The sequence below is a fragment of the Arabidopsis thaliana genome, chromosome 4 (genome assembly GCF_000001735.4).
Source record: "Arabidopsis thaliana chromosome 4, partial sequence".
Lineage (NCBI taxonomy): Eukaryota > Viridiplantae > Streptophyta > Magnoliopsida > Brassicales > Brassicaceae > Arabidopsis > Arabidopsis thaliana.
The window spans coordinates 5,364,369-5,382,486 of record NC_003075.7 but is presented as its reverse complement, the minus strand read 5'-3'; the positions used below and the strand labels follow the sequence as shown (position 1 = coordinate 5,382,486).

At 34.1% G+C, this 18,118-nt stretch overlaps 3 protein-coding genes and 3 long non-coding RNA genes across 10 annotated transcripts; 3 read left to right on the top strand and 3 right to left on the bottom strand.

Moving 5' to 3' along the window:
• The first annotated feature begins 1,604 nt into the window (after nucleotides 1-1,604).
• On the top strand, nucleotides 1,605-5,423 carry AT4G08460 (hypothetical protein (DUF1644)). 4 transcript variants are annotated; one of them, NM_001340587.1, is made up of 3 exons: nucleotides 1,605-1,956; nucleotides 3,655-3,789; nucleotides 4,285-5,423. In NM_001340587.1, the coding sequence occupies exon 3, from the start codon at nucleotides 4,285-4,287 to the stop codon at nucleotides 5,107-5,109; it is 825 nt and encodes a 274-aa protein (NP_001319884.1). In that variant the 5' UTR covers nucleotides 1,605-1,956; nucleotides 3,655-3,789; the 3' UTR covers nucleotides 5,110-5,423. The 4 variants fall into 4 exon arrangements, with proteins under 4 accessions (NP_001319884.1, NP_192586.1, NP_001190691.1 ...); NM_116915.6 differs by having other exon boundaries at nucleotides 3,666-3,789; nucleotides 4,285-5,369; NM_001203762.1 differs by having other exon boundaries at nucleotides 1,842-1,956; nucleotides 3,666-3,789; nucleotides 4,282-5,423.
• A 141-nt stretch (nucleotides 5,424-5,564) lies between these two features.
• AT4G08455 (BTB/POZ domain-containing protein) lies at nucleotides 5,565-6,773 on the bottom strand (the record flags this gene model as incomplete). The annotated part of the gene is made up of 2 exons (NM_148294.4): nucleotides 6,336-6,773; nucleotides 5,565-6,035 (listed from the first exon to the last, which is right to left on the bottom strand). The coding sequence occupies exons 1-2, from the start codon at nucleotides 6,675-6,677 to the stop codon at nucleotides 5,565-5,567; spliced, it is 813 nt and encodes a 270-aa protein (NP_680660.3). The 5' UTR covers nucleotides 6,678-6,773.
• A 447-nt stretch (nucleotides 6,774-7,220) lies between these two features.
• Nucleotides 7,221-8,408, top strand: AT4G05535. The gene is made up of 2 exons (NR_141878.1): nucleotides 7,221-7,536; nucleotides 8,264-8,408. It is a non-coding gene; the product is annotated as an other RNA (long non-coding RNA).
• Nucleotides 8,409-9,918: 1,510 nt separating this feature from the next.
• AT4G05525 lies at nucleotides 9,919-10,405 on the top strand. Its single transcript, NR_141877.1, has one exon. It is a non-coding gene; the product is annotated as an other RNA (long non-coding RNA).
• An 870-nt stretch (nucleotides 10,406-11,275) lies between these two features.
• On the bottom strand, nucleotides 11,276-16,986 carry AT4G08450 (Disease resistance protein (TIR-NBS-LRR class) family; the record flags this gene model as incomplete). 2 transcript variants are annotated; one of them, NM_001340586.1, is made up of 6 exons in its annotated part: nucleotides 16,426-16,986; nucleotides 15,116-16,244; nucleotides 14,694-14,999; nucleotides 14,200-14,607; nucleotides 11,446-12,795; nucleotides 11,276-11,359 (listed from the first exon to the last, which is right to left on the bottom strand). In NM_001340586.1, the coding sequence occupies exons 1-6, from the start codon at nucleotides 16,875-16,877 to the stop codon at nucleotides 11,351-11,353; spliced, it is 3,654 nt and encodes a 1,217-aa protein (NP_001329216.1). In that variant the 5' UTR covers nucleotides 16,878-16,986. The 2 variants fall into 2 exon arrangements, with proteins under 2 accessions (NP_001329216.1, NP_192585.1); NM_116914.2 differs by lacking the exon at nucleotides 11,276-11,359 and having other exon boundaries at nucleotides 11,386-12,795; nucleotides 16,426-16,969.
• A 550-nt stretch (nucleotides 16,987-17,536) lies between these two features.
• Nucleotides 17,537-17,828, bottom strand: AT4G05485. Its single transcript, NR_141875.1, has one exon. It is a non-coding gene; the product is annotated as an other RNA (long non-coding RNA).
• Between the last annotated feature and the right edge of the window lie 290 nt (nucleotides 17,829-18,118).

Sequence of the window (18,118 nt, the reverse complement as noted above, 5' to 3'; positions counted from 1 at the left end):
ATCCCTTGTAAATCTTTTAAAATCCCTTGTAAGTATTTTTAAATCCTTTTAAACATCTTGTAACTCTTTTAAAATCCCTTGTAAATCTATTTCCCGCCAAAAAAAATTTACAAGGATTTATAAAAGCATTTTTTGGCTCAGAAAAAAATTGTTACGAAAAAAAGTTGGCGGGAATTTTTTTTTTTTGGCGAGAAATTTTTTTTTGCGGGAAAAAAGTTTGGCGAAATTTTTTTTTTGGCGGGAAAATTTCAGTTTCCAATTACATGTTCCTATTTGATGAGGGTAATTTAATCATTATGTTCAAGGGAAAGAGTATTTTTAAAAATGAACAACATGAACGGGTATTGTTGCAAAAGGTAGTAGAAAAATGATAGTTTTGCAAATCTCCCATCTTTTTATCGTATTTGTTTGTTAAAATATTTACGGTTAATTTTTTTGCAGTTATATTTGTTCAACTACAGTCGTATCTTTTCAGTTTGCGGTTGTGTCTTTATTGTTGCATCTATTCATTTAAAGTTACGTCTCTTCATTAGATTTCTTTGCATTTTTTGTCACTATTTTCGGATAAACAAAGTTGTTTATTCAAAGTCGGTTGAACTCTATATTTGTCTTTCTTCCTAACCATATTTTTGTTCATTCACACATATTATTTGCTTAATGATCAATTCAAAAACATTAATCTGGAAAACGGCTCCACATTCTTTACTCTCTAAACTATTTATAAACATACTTACATACATCATTTTAATATGAAAATAATACCTCTAGTTCTTGATCTAACCAAAGTTTTTTGGAATCTAATAGCAATAACAATCTCAATAAATGTTTTTGCATTTCTAAACGGTTGCATTTTTTATCATAACTTTTCGTTAAAATATTTAATGTTTGTTTTACAGTCGTGTTTTTTTGTCGTATCTTTTCGTTAATATATTTATGGTTATTTTTGGTGGACAGTTATACTTATTCAACTTTAGTCGTATCTTTTCGATTCTGAACGGTTACGTCTTTTTATCGTAACTTTTCATTAATATTATTTACGATTACTTTTGCGGTTGTGTCTTCTTGTCGCATATTTTTGTTAAAATATTGCATATTTTGGGAAAATTTATGTAATAATTCAAATATTTGAATATATTTATATAATAATTAAATACATAAATACTAGGCCTGGGCATTCGGTTCTTCTGTTCTATAGCCTCTTAAGATCTACGAGGGAACCGAAAAAGTTTCGGTTTGGTTCAGATACTTAGAAAGAAAGCCGAGAAATTACCGAACTCTAATAGATACCGGTTTGGTTCCGGTTATTTTACCCAAAATACCAAAAAGAAAAAAAACGAAATAACCAAATATTCGATTAACAAAATTGTAAAATATTAAAAAATTAACAAAACTCTATTGGGTTATAGGTTTGTTAAAAATGTAGTGGGCTTAGATGTAGTTTTGTATAGGGTTGACCAAATATTTTTTGGTTAGATTTTGGATTTCCATAGATATTCGGTTTGTTCAGTTATACATAATATTCAATGGATAGTGTGACTGAAATCCGTTCGAGGATATTTAGTATTATCTAGAACCGAACCGGATTCCTTTTTCGGTTTGGCTTGGTTCGGTTCTTCGGTTCCGGTTTTTATGCCTAAGCCGTTCTAACTTCTATGGTTAATTGAAGAATGTGAAATGGTGGTTAATATTCAAGAAATTTTAGGAAGCCGAAGTACTAAATTTAGATACTGAAGAAAAGAAGAAGAAGCATAAGAAGAGGCCTAAATGCCCAGAGAATTAAACAAATGGGCCTTTAACAATATTTTTAACAATCAGATCTCAAAAAGCTAAAGCCTTAATATATAAACAAACATCAATCTCTGGCCGTCAAAGGTTACATCTATCGCCGCCGCTGAGACCGCCACTTAAGGCCGTCTCCTCCGCAATCTCCGTAACCAAAACCACCGGCATCGCCTGGTAAGCTCGATTTTGTAATCATTTCGATCTCATATGATGTCGATCTGTTAAATCTTGCGAAATCGATCTTTGTTTTGTTCTGAGATTTAGGGTTTCACGAATTTGTGTTCTAGGTTTTCTGGCTTAATCATTTCTATTGTTTTTTGTTCTTATTGGTTCTTATGCTTTTGGTGACACAAAGATCTCGACTTTTTCTTGACTCTCTATGCGAATTTGTCAAAAGTCAAAACTTTGTAACAGTTTACTCTCTTTCGTGCTTGTGTTTATGTATGAACAATAGCTTCGCTATTGGGATTGTTTATTTCACCACACTTGATTAATTATACATACTATTGAAAATGTTATCAATCTTGGCGATAAAAACCGTCATTTTCATGTGTCTTAGCTCTAGTAGCACCTTTTGTTTAGAGATCCTGAGTTTAAAGAAGCAGTAGCTAGCATCTTTGGTATAGTAAATTGTTTCACTGACAAATTGTATATCATTTGGTTATAACTAGATTAGTGAAATTTAATGGATGAGATTATGTAGCATTGTTTTAATTTTGTATGGAGAGAACTGGTGGTGGGCTTATTTCCAAAATTTTCCTTTGATTAAGTCAAGACCCTTTATTTTGAGAAGTGAGAGAGAGGATTGTCTGAGTATTGTCGCTTTCTCAAAATCTTTCCGGGGCTAAGCAGAGAAAAGCTGATAGTTAAGCTTAGGAATGTGATCTTGGTCTTTTAAGAATCTTGAAACTAGTGGGTAACTTGGATCCATCGAATTTGTTTTCCGTAGGTGAGTGTTCTTTAGCCTATTTCTGAGTCTGAATTATACAGTGTAGACATGAAAATAGGTTTTTATGTGATGGACTCTTTTGTTTTATGGTTTAATGGATATGTTGAGTTTTGTTTTTCCCATGAGTCTCTTATAAAGTTGGAATTTGATTCATGGAATCTTGGATCCAGATTACTTCGAATATATAAATGAAAGAACACTTAGATGTATCAAAGGGAACTTAAGCGTGTGTACTGTTTAGTGTCTCACAACTTGGAATTTGGATTAGCGCTTTCATGTTTTGGAGTTTGATTTATATTCGTGATGTTTGGATTTGGATAGTACCTTGGTCCATTGAACTATGTATCATAATAATGCTTTGGATATGGATATCGTTTTGATGACTTACTTGATAACTGCTCATACTTAAAAAACATTTGTTCTAGAAATCTAGATTCTCGTCTATGAGTGTTTATATGTTGAATTCATGTCGAAGTCATAGTTTAGAGATCTCATTGAGCATTTCCCCTTCGGAAGAGTGAGGAGTCTTGTTTTGGGGATTCTTTTTAGGGCTAGACCTGTGAGGACCTTCATTAATTGAGTTCGTTTTATTTTGTACCCAAATATGTTTTTTCGGCTTATCCCATTGGCATTGAAAAAGTTATTGTTTACATTAAAATGTTATTTTTTTCTTTCATTGAGATTACCTTGCTAGTCATTGGATTTTATCGGTTTTAAACTTTTAATAGCTGAACAAAAGGGGTTTTATTCTAATGTTTACTTAACACTAGTCTGGTCATAAACAAGTATAAATTTTGGGTTTAAGTTATACTTCTTTTATTGGAAATACATATCAAATTAGGGCGTTTCATAGATAGTTGATATATTTTCTTCACTTGCATGTAGTTATGTTCGGTATTATCGAGAACTTACTGTGTTTGAAGTTCCTCGGCAGGAAAATCCTGTAGAGTTTGAGCCAATGTTGTCGGTGTGAACCTCAAAAGTTGTGGGTGTTTTTCCCGCCGATAAAGCTGCTGGCAAGATGGGTTGGGGTTGGGTAGAATGGTGTGTAGGGCAAGGTAAGGATGCTTCACTTACAAAAGAATCATTTAGAACCGTTTCTTTCTTTGGGATCTAAATGTGTTTTTTTCGGCTTATCCCATTGGCTTTGAAAAAGTTCTCTAGTTTGTTTCTTTGTACTAGGAGCATTCTTACCATTCTTTAAACATTGGGCAGTGAAAGATATTTTCTTGGATTAGTATTCTGCTTCTTGTGGTGTTGTGTGACACTCCTAGACTATGTTATTTCCTGTTAACACTGTCTTTGTAGGACAGGATGTGAGAAATATGCTGTTTCTGCAGGATACCCTGAATTTACCAGTTTACCGGAATCATATCAGAAACATAAACTCTTATGTTACAAAATTGTAATGGATTAGTTGATGCGCATTCTGTGTTTTTTCAGTTGTAAATTTGCAGAATTGTTGAATGTTGATTGCTCGAGAAGAGTCTTGTGAGTGAATTCTATTTCTTAATATATCTGATTATCGTTTTTGTTGTTGATTTAATTAGCAGATGGGGAGAACTAAGGAGCAGGCAACATTAACTCGGTATCCACCCTGTCCTAGGAATCCTGCTAAATTCAATGATATAAACAAAGCACTCCAGGAAAAAGGATATGGTAAGGCTCTGAAAAGAAAACCTTGGACGGGTGTGACATGCCCTGTCTGTCTTGAGGTTCCTCACAACTCGGTCGTCCTCCTTTGTTCATCTTACCACAAAGGATGCCGTCCGTACATGTGTGCCACGGGAAACCGTTTCTCAAATTGTCTAGAGCAGTACAAAAAGGCATATGCCAAGGATGAGAAAAGTGACAAACCGCCAGAGCTATTGTGCCCGCTTTGTAGGGGTCAGGTGAAAGGCTGGACCGTTGTGGAAAAGGAACGTAAGTATCTGAATTCTAAGAAAAGGTCATGCATGAACGACGAGTGTTTGTTTTATGGAAGCTATAGACAGCTCAAGAAGCATGTTAAGGAGAACCATCCGAGAGCCAAGCCAAGAGCCATAGACCCTGTGCTGGAGGCGAAATGGAAGAAGCTTGAGGTTGAGAGGGAGAGGAGTGATGTAATCAGCACAGTCATGTCGTCAACACCTGGGGCTATGGTATTTGGAGACTATGTGATTGAGCCATACAATGGTTATGATCATCAAGATGACAGTGACGATTACAGTGATTCGTCGGATGACGAAATGGAAGGTGGGGTATTCGAGCTTGGAGCATTCGACCTGGGCCGTCTTCAACCGCGTTCGGCTGCCATCTCAAGCCGGGGAATTCGCGGTATGATCATAAGGAACCGGTGGGCTCGAAGCAGAGGTGCGAGCAGAAGGCGACAAACATAAGATTGATGATTGGAAGCTTGGAAGGCAGATGATTCTACACCGTCTGACCAAGTTAACCTCCGAACTCTATATATCGGCAGAGGGGAAGGCGAGTGGGAACAAAACAGAGGGTTGTTGATTAAAGTTTTTAGTTAGCGGTTTAGGTTTTCAGGTTTGGAAGATTTGAGCTGTTTGTTCCTCTCTACCTTTGATTTAAAGTGTTAAAACGTTTCATTTGCTACTTTTATTTGATTTGAAAATATCTCCATTGGCTTCTTTTCTTAATTTCTTTAGCATGGTTTCAAACTGGTGACCACTAAAATACATTCTTAACAACGAACACTAAACTCCGGTCGATTTCTAGTGCTTCACAAACACAAACCCCATGTTTTGGTGACCCTAACCATACTATACCTAAAAACGAAATGAAGGTAAACCAGAATCTACTCTTGTTTAGGTCGACAATAAAGAAAATTTCAACTAGTTTTGCTCGTACTAGTTCCTCCAGCTGCCGTATTAACCTGTTTCGAGAGATAGGCTTCATAAATTTCAACGATAAGACGAGGATCCTTCTCCACGAGCTCCATATATTCCTCTCTTTTAGTAAGTTTATCCATATTTTCTACGATCTGCGACAACGCAGCATCGAGAACATGTTTCGCGTTGTGCTGGTGTGCAAAGGCATAGGTCATGAGAGAGTTATCCGGACTGAGTTTGGTAACCAAAAACCTCTCACAATAACTCTTGAGATGTTTCACTTGGTATTTCTCTGACATGACCAAAAGATCACATGCCATTTGCTCATCAAGACATGCTTCAGCTGTATAGAGATAATATACGAAAGTCCGAAGAGCGTCATAAGATACGTCGCTGATCTTGATCGTGCCGCTTAGACTCTCTTCCATTTCATTCTCAAGCATTGCTTTGAAAACTGGAGAACGACTCACCTGGTAGCAATATTCACACATATCATCAATTTCAGCACAAGTGTACAAAAACACTGCTCTTCTTCCTAAAACATAGAACACAAGAACAGACCCTAACTCTCAAAATTAGCCAAATGGTTCCTAAGTAACAACAAACCCTAATATTTTTTCTTTCTCTTTCTCTCTATTTCTAATCTATCAAATAGATTCATATCTAAACCATCAAAAACAGAGATTATCACAAGTCAATTCTACAAATTTCAAATCAAATTAATCAAATAATTTCAGAGAAATTAGGGTTTTAGTGATGTGAGAACGAACCAGAACGGATTTATGAGCGGGAATAGGAGGAGATCCGGCGTTATCTTCAGAGGCGATGAGAACAACATCAGTGAAGGATCTAGAGGTTGAACTAGTTCCATGATCAAGAGAAGAAGATAAGCGAAGGAAAGCAACTTTAGCTTTGAGGTCATCGATCTCGCGTTTGAGTTCTTCTTCAGTTTCGCCGGCTTCGACGTAGCATTCCTTGCAGGTCCCGGCGTTGCGAGGGAGGTACTCTTCTCGACAAGAGATGCATCGCATCGGCGTGTCGGTATCGGAATCGGATTCGGATCCGGTTTCGCTATCGGAGCCGATTTGGCATCGGTGGTGGTGTCTCCTCATCTGAAAACGATGTCGTTTAAGGTCTCTCTTGCGATTTTGCTTTTTTTTTGGAGTAATTAACACGAGTAGTTCGTATCCGCACTGTGGTTATAATTTTATGATATGGAATTATGGATCTATTTGGTGGTAACCAAATTAACTAAACATAATTACTAATATAGCATTTTATTTGAAAAACTAAGATGAGGATTGGAAAAATTACCATTTTTTATTAACTTATTATTAATAATTTGAGCATATATATATATATTTTTAAATGCAACATTTTAAATCTATTTTGCGTAAAACATAATTTGAATTTTTTTAAATTAGATATGAAATTAGATAATGGTCAATAGTGTTTATAGTTATAAACAAGTTGTACGACATATAATCTATATGAATATAATGTTGTATTATACTATTTTCCACGAATTTACGCAAATTAACTTTAACTTTAAAATACTAAATTCTAAACTTCTATGTAAAAACAGTATAATAAATTTTAAACTTAAAAAATGATATATATCTTTAAGCGACGACTTTTTCTCTCAAATTTACCAAAGCTTTTCATCGTCTTTTCCGATTGCCTCTCCAGTGTCCGGCGCTGCGAAAGGGCTACCTCTTAATGAGGCTTACTGTTGCTGAGGTTCTCAGCTTTCTTCTTCGATTTGGCATCAGGGTCCGAGTTTCTTCAGGCGTGTGAGTGATGGTCGCCGGAGCTTGACGGCATGGAGGCAAGTGGTGCTGCATCTTTCCATTCTGATCCAACTTGCGTGACGACGAAAGTAGATTTTTGGAGGGTTGTTGAGGTCTCTTTGCGTTTACGTCAGTTCTGAGAGCTTCCTTGGAGCTTGGTTCTCTTGCTGCTCTCAATCCGGTGATTTTGCTCGGATTATATCGGTTTGGCGTCTGGTTCTCGTATTTTCTGAATGTTGCGGGTGTGTGTGTTTGGAGCTTCGAGCGTCTGGCTCCTTTGATCAAGCGTGTAGCTTGTTACGGCTAAACTGCATAGGTGTCTTCTCATTTCTCGTGTTTCATCGATCCTGCTCTCGGTTTACTTTAAAATCCTGCTTCTCCGTTTTATGTCCAAGCCCCTTTGATGTTGTCTTGCCTTGTTTTTGATGTGTTCTTTTGTTTGCTGCCTCGTTTCGGAGTTGATATGACGCAGATGGAGTGGGTGTTTGTTTGCTCCTTGTTTCAACACCGTTGACGGCTCAGGTTCTTGGGTTACCAGTGAAAGGCTTCCTTTCGTTTTAGTTTCTTTGACTCGATCTTTACCGTTTGACAGCATGATGCTTCTTCTTGAGGTGTTATAATTTAGAAAACTTCAGACTCGTTTTATCGCTTCATTGATTTCAAAAGCGTCACTGCTTTTATCGATATCAATGGACCGATTGTTTTTGCTTCCATGTTTTTAATCCTTTTTTTGCCATAGGACCAAACCATAGGATCTACTTCATGTAATTCCTAAAACTTTTTCATTATATGAAATATTTACATTCTTAGCAAAAAAAAAATGAAATGTTGAAATAGTATAGAATAAAATAAAATGTTTTTAATAATTGAACATTTTTCAAAATTTGGTAGTGACGGTGGCAACAGTTGAGGTGACAAGAATAGCGATGGCGGTTTCTTCCAAAAAGTTCGAGAGAGTCGAGATGCACCACCCAATAAACTTGAGGCATGATAAGATTGAAGTCACAAAGGTTTGAACTTGAAACCAATACCGTGACCAAACTCACGCCAAATGAGGGTAAAAATAGAGATAAACTAAAGCATTTCAAGATTATACTTTCATCGAATACCAAACGAATCAGTCTATCCACCAGATTTCGTGAATGGTAATGACAGGTCCAAACTAAAGCCATCACTACTGTTCTATGAAGGAGTCCTTTACTCTGTATAAACGAGTATGAGATCTTCAACATTGAACTTGGTAAGATAAAAGAATAAACAAACCTAGGCCTAACAAAAGATAAGGAAAATTTCCAGGAATCAAAGAGGCAAAAGGCGGTCTCAGTGTCAACCATCTACTCTTTGTAGACAACATGATGATCTTTTGTCTATTTGATCCTAAGAGCTGCAAAATCCTAATGATAACCCTGTAAAAATATGAACACTCCTCAGGCCAGATGATAAATAAGGAAAAATCTGCCTATAGATTAATATAACAGTTTTATTATATGTAAATTTTAAATAATAGATTTTGATTTAGATCCAAACTTCTAATAAAATTTATAGTTGGTTCAATTGAAAGTCAACATAATATTTGCACAAAATTGAAAAAAAAAACTTATGAAACATTAAAAAAAAAAAAATCAGTTAACCCATGTATCACTCGGATTCTAACCTAGTATAAGATAAATTAGAAGAACAGTACCAAATTGTTTATTCATCCCATTTTTATTATTCAACTCGTTCTTTTTATTAACAAACCATTTGCAGGCTGAATACCAAAATCTCACTAAATTTTTTAATTTAAGACTTAAATCCAAACTAAAATTCACATTGTAATTTTTTTGAATTAGTATAAACTATACATTTGAAACATAAAAATATAACATAAATTATAGAATGAAATTTATATCATATCAAATCTTTTTTTTTTAGTCATCAATAATTTAATTTTGCAATAAGTTATTTTTATTACAAATTTATGGTAAGATTTTGAATTTGCATTTCTCAAGTAAAATAAATAAGATAATAATAATGCATAGTGTGCATCACAATCTTATTCTTTGTGGTTCATGAGAAGTCTTTTGATCGTCCCTAGGAGTTGCCTAAATTGCACTTTTAGTTAATTAACATTAAACTTCTTATAAAAAAATGATACTTTTTTGTTCAACAAAGGAAATGTTCGTTGTCAATAATTACGCTATGTACTTTATACGGCACACATAAGCTTATTACACATTACACGAATACCGAATATAAGCAATTGAAAAATAGCACCATTGTTGGCAGAAGAGGATACAAAAGTGTCAATGGTGCTGTTTTTAAGACCTTTTGTCCAATTCTCAAAATAACTTTATGTATATAAAAAGAACAACACTCGTGTTACCATGATTGTTGGAATTAAGATAATCTTGTTGAGCTCTCTTACAGCTTCCAAAAGACACTAGTATTAGTGTCAAATTAAAACATACACTATACATGAAGAAACTATTTAATCAAAAGTGGTCTCTCTTGTCGGCCAATTGACATCATCTTTCCTAAACCAAACACCTAAGCAGCCTCATTGATCTTCTCTTATATACAATCATCTCTTACCATCTCTCTCATTACTCACTTGGTCATATTTGTATCAATCTTCACACGGCGATTAAAATGACGTCGTTTGTTTTGTGTAGACAAATGTGTCTCTTCTTGGCTATTTTCTCATTTCTTGTACTTGTGTCTGAGGCTTCAAGATTCCCTCAAGTCCACTGGGAACAAATGCTACCAAAGAAGCTTCCTGTTCCTTCTTCTGCTCCTTCCAAAGGCACCAATTCTGTCAGCAAATTCTCTTCTACATCTTCCCTAAATACCAATTCCTTCAGCTCCTTTACATCTGATGGAAAAGTTTAGGTTAATTCTTTGAGAGATCATTCACACTGCTGACTTATATTGGGAGCGGAAACACGAAGGGGAAAGGACGGCATATGCTCTGTTTGCTTCCATCACTTACTGACCTTACAATACTATCAAGTTAGCTCCATTGGAAGTTGTTGTTAAGGAGAGAAAGTCAAAAAGAGAAGTCTCATCGTCTACATATTATACTCTTAAGATTTTATTAATTTCACGGTGGAAACAGTAGAAGCATAGAGTAGATATGTCAATCTATGTATGTATATCACCTTCATTACCCTGAAAATTTCATTGCTTGTAATTGACTTATAGAATTTAAGACTAACCGTCTAATTTTTTTTTTTGTAATGTAAAACATTATTCCAACAAAAAATAAATATTTGTAGAGCTAATTATTGCTTAGTGAAAGTAAAATGTTTGGTGAAAGTAGAAGTGTTTGAATTGTAGGCAGAAACAAAATTAAAGAAAGATATAGATTAAAAAAAACAGAACATCGGTTTTTGGTTTGAAACAAAGGTTGGAGTAGTACTTCGATTGGGTGATTTCCCGGGAACTATTCGTGTTAGATCGCTCTTAATGACTTTTTTTAGCTCTAATTAAAGCGGATGACAACAAAATAAATAAAGGTTGGAGCATGATAAATAGTCCTAGCTCAAATTGAAAACCATGTCTTCATAAGATTTTATTATTATTATTATTGATAATTCGTTGATCATGAAGTTCTAGGAAAATCAGCAATTTTTTTGGCAACGAAAATATGTTGTTTAATTATAAGTTAACCAAAGCTACCAAGTATTGAAGGAAATTGTAGCAAAAAAAAGAAAGAATACAAAACAATTTCTTGTGTGGAGCTAAAAACATGTGATAATTCGCATTTATACAAAAAACTTATTGAGTCATTGGCACCTAACATTTTCCATATCCTCTACGCTATCATGATTTCAAAGTTTTTATCATAACTCATAAGAGTACTACACATAAACAAAGAGTTGCATCTTAAACTTCCAAGTTAAGTATCCACTTACATAAATGTCATCCCTTTATTTATCTCCTTGGTATTTTTGAATTACCTAAGACCCTTGATGTTTTATTATAGAGCAAATCTATAGGTACTTGTCTTTTTTTCACATAATCTGCAGAAACAATCCAATGTCATACACTATATGAAAAAGTTTACGTTTGATCTTGGAAAAGAATTGTGAACTATATAAAAATTTACCCGCATTCGCTTACTACTTCTCTTCTTCTCCACATCGTTGTCTTGACACTCTTCATTGTGATCAGTCTCAAGTACAAGATCATTATCATCATTTTCTTCACACTCTTCATTATAGTCATACTCATTGCCAAGATCACTACTATCATGGTCTTCATACTCTTCACTGTAATCAGTTTCATTTCCAAGATCACTAGTATCGCGGTCTTCATAGTCTTCACTGTAATCAATTTCATTTCCAAGATCACTATCATCGCTATCTTCACACTCATCACTATAATCAGTTTCACTGCTTAGGTCATCATCATCGTCACTGCTTTCATCATCCTCAGAGAGTCGTATACCGCATCCTTTTATTTTGTGGTGATTGTAGTTATCATCAAGATGAAATTCTATATCCACATGATCATAGTCGAGTTCAGCTAGAGGAGCATTGTCTTTGTTAAGAGGGAAACAACAATCAAATACATACACATAATTGTCCGTCTGAGATGGTGAGAAGCAATGTGGCTGATCAGCATAATCAAAGTAGTTCCCATATATGCCTTTGAATCGACAAGAAACCTGGATGTTTACGTGATAACGACGAGCTGGGAACACAAACTTGGGATCAACCACAACACAAGCCTTAAATCTGAAGTATTGTTGAGAAAGTAATATGTGAAGTAGAGGGATACCAATAGAGCTTCCTATTGTTTGGTGAGTGAAATAAAAAGGCACTTCTTCACCTGGCAAAATCATTTTCTTCAGAAAAAATTGTTGGCGAATGAGAGCTTTTTGATTCAGCTTGTAGCAGTTGATGAATATAAGCTCAGCTTTTTGGACACAATTAATTGGAAGTGAAGAGGAAGCTTCATTGGGTACTTGTAGCATGTACATGTCTGCTTTAGACAATATCCCACAGTCTGAAAAGTCAACGCTCTTGAGATGTTTCAGTTTGGAAATGTTTAGGAATACATATTCCAACATGTTACATTTTCCCATTATTAAGTATTTGAGCTTAGAGAAGTTCTCGATCCACAAAGGAACTTCTTCAATCGCTGTTTGGCTTAGATCAAGCTCTGAGATGTTGGTTGAGATATCCGGAAAAATCTTTAACCGTGAGCATCTAGCTAGATTTATGCGTTTTAGAGATTGAAGGTTGATGCCAGTTGGAAAAGTCTCCAGGTTTGTGCATCCTGACATGTCCAACTCTATCAAGTTATGGAGATTTCTAATAGAGGAAGGAAGCTCCACAATACTTATGCATTGTTCAAGATTTAGTATCAGAAGATTCGATGCCATTGAAAGATCTGGGATTTCTTTCAGGTTTTTAGAATCTCGCAAATGCATAGTTTTAAGGGATGTAAGCACCTGAAAAAAAATATTCAAAAGTAAACAACTTATAACTTATTAGTCTTTGTTATGAAAAAATAAGAACATTTTTTTTATAAAACGATTTTTAAAAAGCTCAAAGTTTTTATTATTGAATCGAGAAATGTCAAACCCAAATATTACATACAAACTAAAATATTTTACATTTAGTTTATAAACAACTTATAATTTAATTTCAAATATTCTAATGATTTATACTATACAAATAAAGTTTCATTTAAGTCATTTGTAAGTTAAGGCTTATAGATTTATGGTTTTAATTTAAGTTTTTATAATATATGAAAGAATTTTGGTGTTGAATTGTATAAACTATATATTTATATTGTTTAATATTCCAATAGAGAAACAATGCATTTAATTTTAATAAAATATTTTTACAGAACTTTTCTTATTTAAAACTTCAAGTTCAAGATATATAATTTTGGTTAAATTGAATTAAGATGAGTTAGAGTACAGTAAAACCTGTATAAATTAAAAATGTTGGGACTGCAAAAATTTTGAGAGGTTTTAATTTATCGATAAGTTAATATTTATTAATTTATAGAGAGATTTTCCTAATTTAGTAACTTTTCAAAAATTTCTATAGGATTTTTTTCATTATAGAAAATATCTTTCAAGAATCAATTACAAGTAATAAATAATATCATGTTTAGAAAACAACACCAAAAGTTTTTGATACAGTAAAATACTAAAACTAAATTTCAAATAAGAATAAATACAAATTTAAGCAAACAAATATTAGAATTATATTTCAAAGAAACTTTTTACATATAATGTATATATATAATTGATACATTCATACAATTATTAATTTATGATATTGATGGGACCATAAATTTATATAAGATTTTCAAAAAAATTATTATCTTATCAATTTATCGATTTGTGTCACTTTTTACACTGTTCCCAACTTAGAACCAGAAGAATTTATTAATTTATAGAAGTTATTAATTTAACGAGTATTAATTTATAGAAGTTTTACTGTATATGGAAAGAAAAACGTATGGCAAGAATAAATACTTTTATTTCTAAAGTTGTTAGTAGTATAATTGAATAAATGAAAAATAAATTAAAAACTTTGTGGGGTTGACACATCTTCACAAAAAAAACTTTCTTTTAATATATAGAGGATGTTACATAGTGTGAGACTCAAGAGTGAAAAATCCTATTAACCTAAAAGGTATGCTAGCAAGTTTATTCATCTGGATTCACATTTTTTTCAGGTCTACAATCTTTTAGAGATTTTATGGTTTTTGTCTTATGGGTGTGTTCTTTGCATCTCTCTCTAAGATCAATGAAGAAGTTATATGGAATTTTATGGATTTTTATTCACTTTTTTCTATTGACCATAGAAGATTGGAGATACTTAAGAAAGAGACGTACCTTCACGCCATCCCACAACTTGACACTCGTCATTCCCCAAATTAAAAGATAAACAAGATTCTCTAGATGCAAGTTGGATGGGAATTCCTCAACTGCTAAACTGTTTAGGCATAGCTCTGAGATGTTGCTTGATATAGCGGGAAAAATCTTCAAACGTGAGCATCCATTGAGAACGAGGTCAGAGAGAGATTTGAGGTTGACATCAGCCGGAAATTTCTCCAAATTATGGCATCCTGACATGTTCAAATACGTAAGTTTATTGAGATTCCCAATAGTGGAAGGAACCTCAACCAAACTCAAGCAAAAGCCAAGAGACAATGTCTCTAGGTTTGTTGCTAGCGAGAGATTTGGGAATTCTTTAAGGTTTTCAGATCCAAACAAATTCATATTCTTGAGGCATTGAAGCGGCTGAACCAAAATCAAGAAACAAAGCAAAGTATGAGTACGTTGGTATTCTTAATTTTGCAACAATGTAACAACTTATTACCACTTACCATTACTCCGTCCCACAGCTTCTCGAGCTTGCTCCCCGGCATTAGAAGTTTAACAAGATATTTAGGAAAAAAATCAGAAGGCATACATCTCATTGGAAACCTTTGCCAACTTAGTAATCTGAGTGTATTGGGTAAATAGTTGAATTCTTTAGGTAAGAGCAATTTGTCTTCTTTTTCTGATATATTTGTATTTGTGTAAAGTTTTAGAAAACGGAGATTAAGCATCTTTTTGAAGGCGTCTACTTGTAGATGCAACTCTTCAATCTCATCCATATCCAATGATATACCTAAGACTTTTCTTGTACCCTGAAATTTATAATACCAATAAGAATTTTTTTTAAATCATTGCTTACTAAATAGCATGTTTATGATCTTATTTATAGAGTTACTTATGAATTATGAAAGGAGCACAAAGAACTTACACTGCAATTATCTAGGACATCAGCAATATCCTTCCCATCCACAAGGAATTCTCGTTTTCCAGGATCATCAAAAGACTGTGCACGAATAATTTCTCTAGCCGTTTCTTGTAACAAACAATGCATCTCCACAGTTTTCTGCTTTGGTTCTATACGTATGAGGGACTTATCGACAAGGTTTATAAGCCCATTAGTGACATTCAAGCCACTATCTTCAAGCAGTTTCTTGATGTCACTGCATGCCTCAAAATTAAAAATACATGCAATATGACGAAATATCGCTTGATCGTCTTCGCTAGCCAACCCGTCGTAGCTGACTCTAAGTGTTTTCTGAATTTTCCCGTCTAGTTTATTACGAAGCCCCGGCATCATATCTATCCAATCCTCCTTACTCCTACCCCGTAAATACGAACCTAAAATGTTAAGACCCAAAGGAAGACTACCTGCACGTTTTACAACATCATAAGCAAGTTCTATAAAACCATTGGGTGGAGAGTCTTTCCTAAAAGCAGATCGACAAAACATCTTAATAGCAAGGTCTTTCGACGGGAGAAGAACCTCATATATATGATCAATCCCATAAGCCCTTAAGAGATGCTTATCTTTTGTAATCACAATGATTCTACTTCCATGCCCAAACCACTGAGTTTGACAGGCTAAGGCTTCTAGCACCACTTGATCATCCAAATCATCAATAAAGATAAGAACTTTCATTTGCCTTAGCCTCTCTTTCACAGCATCTAGGTGATTTATCTCCAAGTTTTTTTTGTCTAAAAGTTTAGACAACAACTTTTCTTGCAAATGCAACTTCAAGTTATAGTCGTCCGAGTTTGCTCTACTATAAATAGCCATACTCTTAGATATAAAAGCTCTGTCTATAAAAACCCTACCTTGGAAGTGACGGTAGATTCGATTAAATAAAGCTCTTGCAATGGTTGTCTTACCAATCCCCGTAGGACCCCATATCCCAACCATTCTCACTTCCTCAGATTCCAAGCACAATAATAAACTCAGCTCTTTGATATGATCTTCGATGCCAAAAAATTCATCAAAATCTTTCGATGGTGTTAACTTCATTAGTTTATCCAAAACATCATTAGTGATTTCTTCAATCAATTTTGCTTCGTTATTCCTAACAAAAAACGATCATGAAAAAAAAAATGATTAGGAGGTTCGAGTGATTCTTGGGACGAAACTAATATTACATGCTGTGGTTTCGAGCCTCGAGTATTACAGACTTTAAAAGTTAAATGTCAAGAAAAAACATTTATTCAAGATATATAAACAATATTAATGGATTAAAAATCTCTTACGGTTTCCTAGTGTGATATCCAGCAATATTTGCTACATTGGTCAACGCTTGGCCCCAACGTTGTATCTCATAATCTGTTCTGTTCTTGCAAGTCTCTTTAAAAGACTCTCCAAATTCTCCCTCTTGTTTCCTAACATCAGAAGGATCTAAATCATAGAAAACTGGTATCACAATTTCCTTGCAATTCACAATCTCTACCAACTCATTCAAACACCAACTCGAAGAAGAGTATTTTTTGGAGAACACAACCACCGCGATCCTCGAATCCTTTATCGCCTGTATAAGCTCGGTACCGATCGAGTTCCCTCTCTCAATCTCATTGTCTTTGAAAGCAATAATCATTTTTCGATCAAGCTCCTTGAGAAAGTGGGTGAGGAAAGTTACACGGATATCTTCCCCGCTGAAGCTTGTGAAAACGTCGTAAACCCAGTTATGAGAAGAAGAAGAAGCCATTGTAATGTTTTTTGTTTTCCGAAAGGAACAACGATCATGAGATGAGAAACTCAAGAGGAAACGAAGAAAGTCAATGACCTCTGTTTTCTTTGCATTAATAAGCACTAGAGGGAATGAGTTTAGCTAGTCGTCGAAGACTTTTAAGTAACTTATTAATATAAGGTTTCCCACATCGATGTCTGAACCTTAGAATCACGTTTTATGTTTACGACGTGACTAAATGAGTTTAGCTTCTTCTCTTTTTATTATTATTTTATGTTTTTAAAAAGTTTAAGACTCTCTTTCCTTTGGAGGTGGTCTAACTTCTATTGTAGATGAACTTCTCTTTCTTAATTGACTCCAATGTTTTAAAGAGAGAAAGTGATATCCGGTTCACCGGATTTTGTTTTGTAAAATATTTGTTAGGTTTTTCCGTTTTTTGGGAGAATAATTTTTGCTATGTTCAGATTTTATATGTTGTTCTTCTTTCTCTATTATTATCGTCTTTTTTTTCTTTTTTGATGGAACATTTTCTCTTTATCTTTGTTTGATCGATTTCTTTTTTCTATTGGGAGTAATATATTTGCTAACCCTTTGATGGAGCCTTACTTGATAGGCTTTCGAAGTAAAGCTTCTCGCATGCAACAAAATAGAGCAGATCTACATATTGTTCATGTACTTTTGGCGAAGTAAGGAGGAATCATCAAAAGATTTGAAGAAAGACAGGTTGATCGATGTTATCGAATATCGTAGATCGACTGTCGGGGAGCTTCTTTCAACCCTGGCAGATGTTGATGGAGTCCTACGCAAAGCTTAAAAACTATGCTTATTTTTATATAGTATTGAAAATCATAACCGAAATAATTTGTGAAAGACAAAAGGAAAAAATAAATAAACTCAAAAGAAAAACTAGCAACTAACCTAAAAAAATATGATTTTACTTGTTGAAAACGCAAATTGACTCACAGATATGCAGAAGAGGTATCATCATGTTTTAGGTTTTAGGTTTTAATTTTTTTATTAAATAAAATTTTGGTATTAAAGATATAATTTATTTGTTTCTAAAAGCCCAAGTTGTTTTCTAAAAGGCCCTACAGAATACATTAGTAGTTATACAATATGACTAACACTTAGGCCATGAATGTTTTGTTGATTTTTGTGGGTTTTTGGATTTTGGATTTTGGCTTTTGGCTTTTGGTTTTTGATTTTTGATATTATAAGTTTTTGATTTTGGTGGAGATTTTAGATTTTGCAAAATCTTA

What these genes read in the sequence shown, in the direction of transcription:
- AT4G08460 (NM_001340587.1), top strand. Translation starts at nt 4,285, where the DNA reads ATGGGGAGAACTAAGGAGCAGGCAACATTAACTCGGTATCCACCCTGT.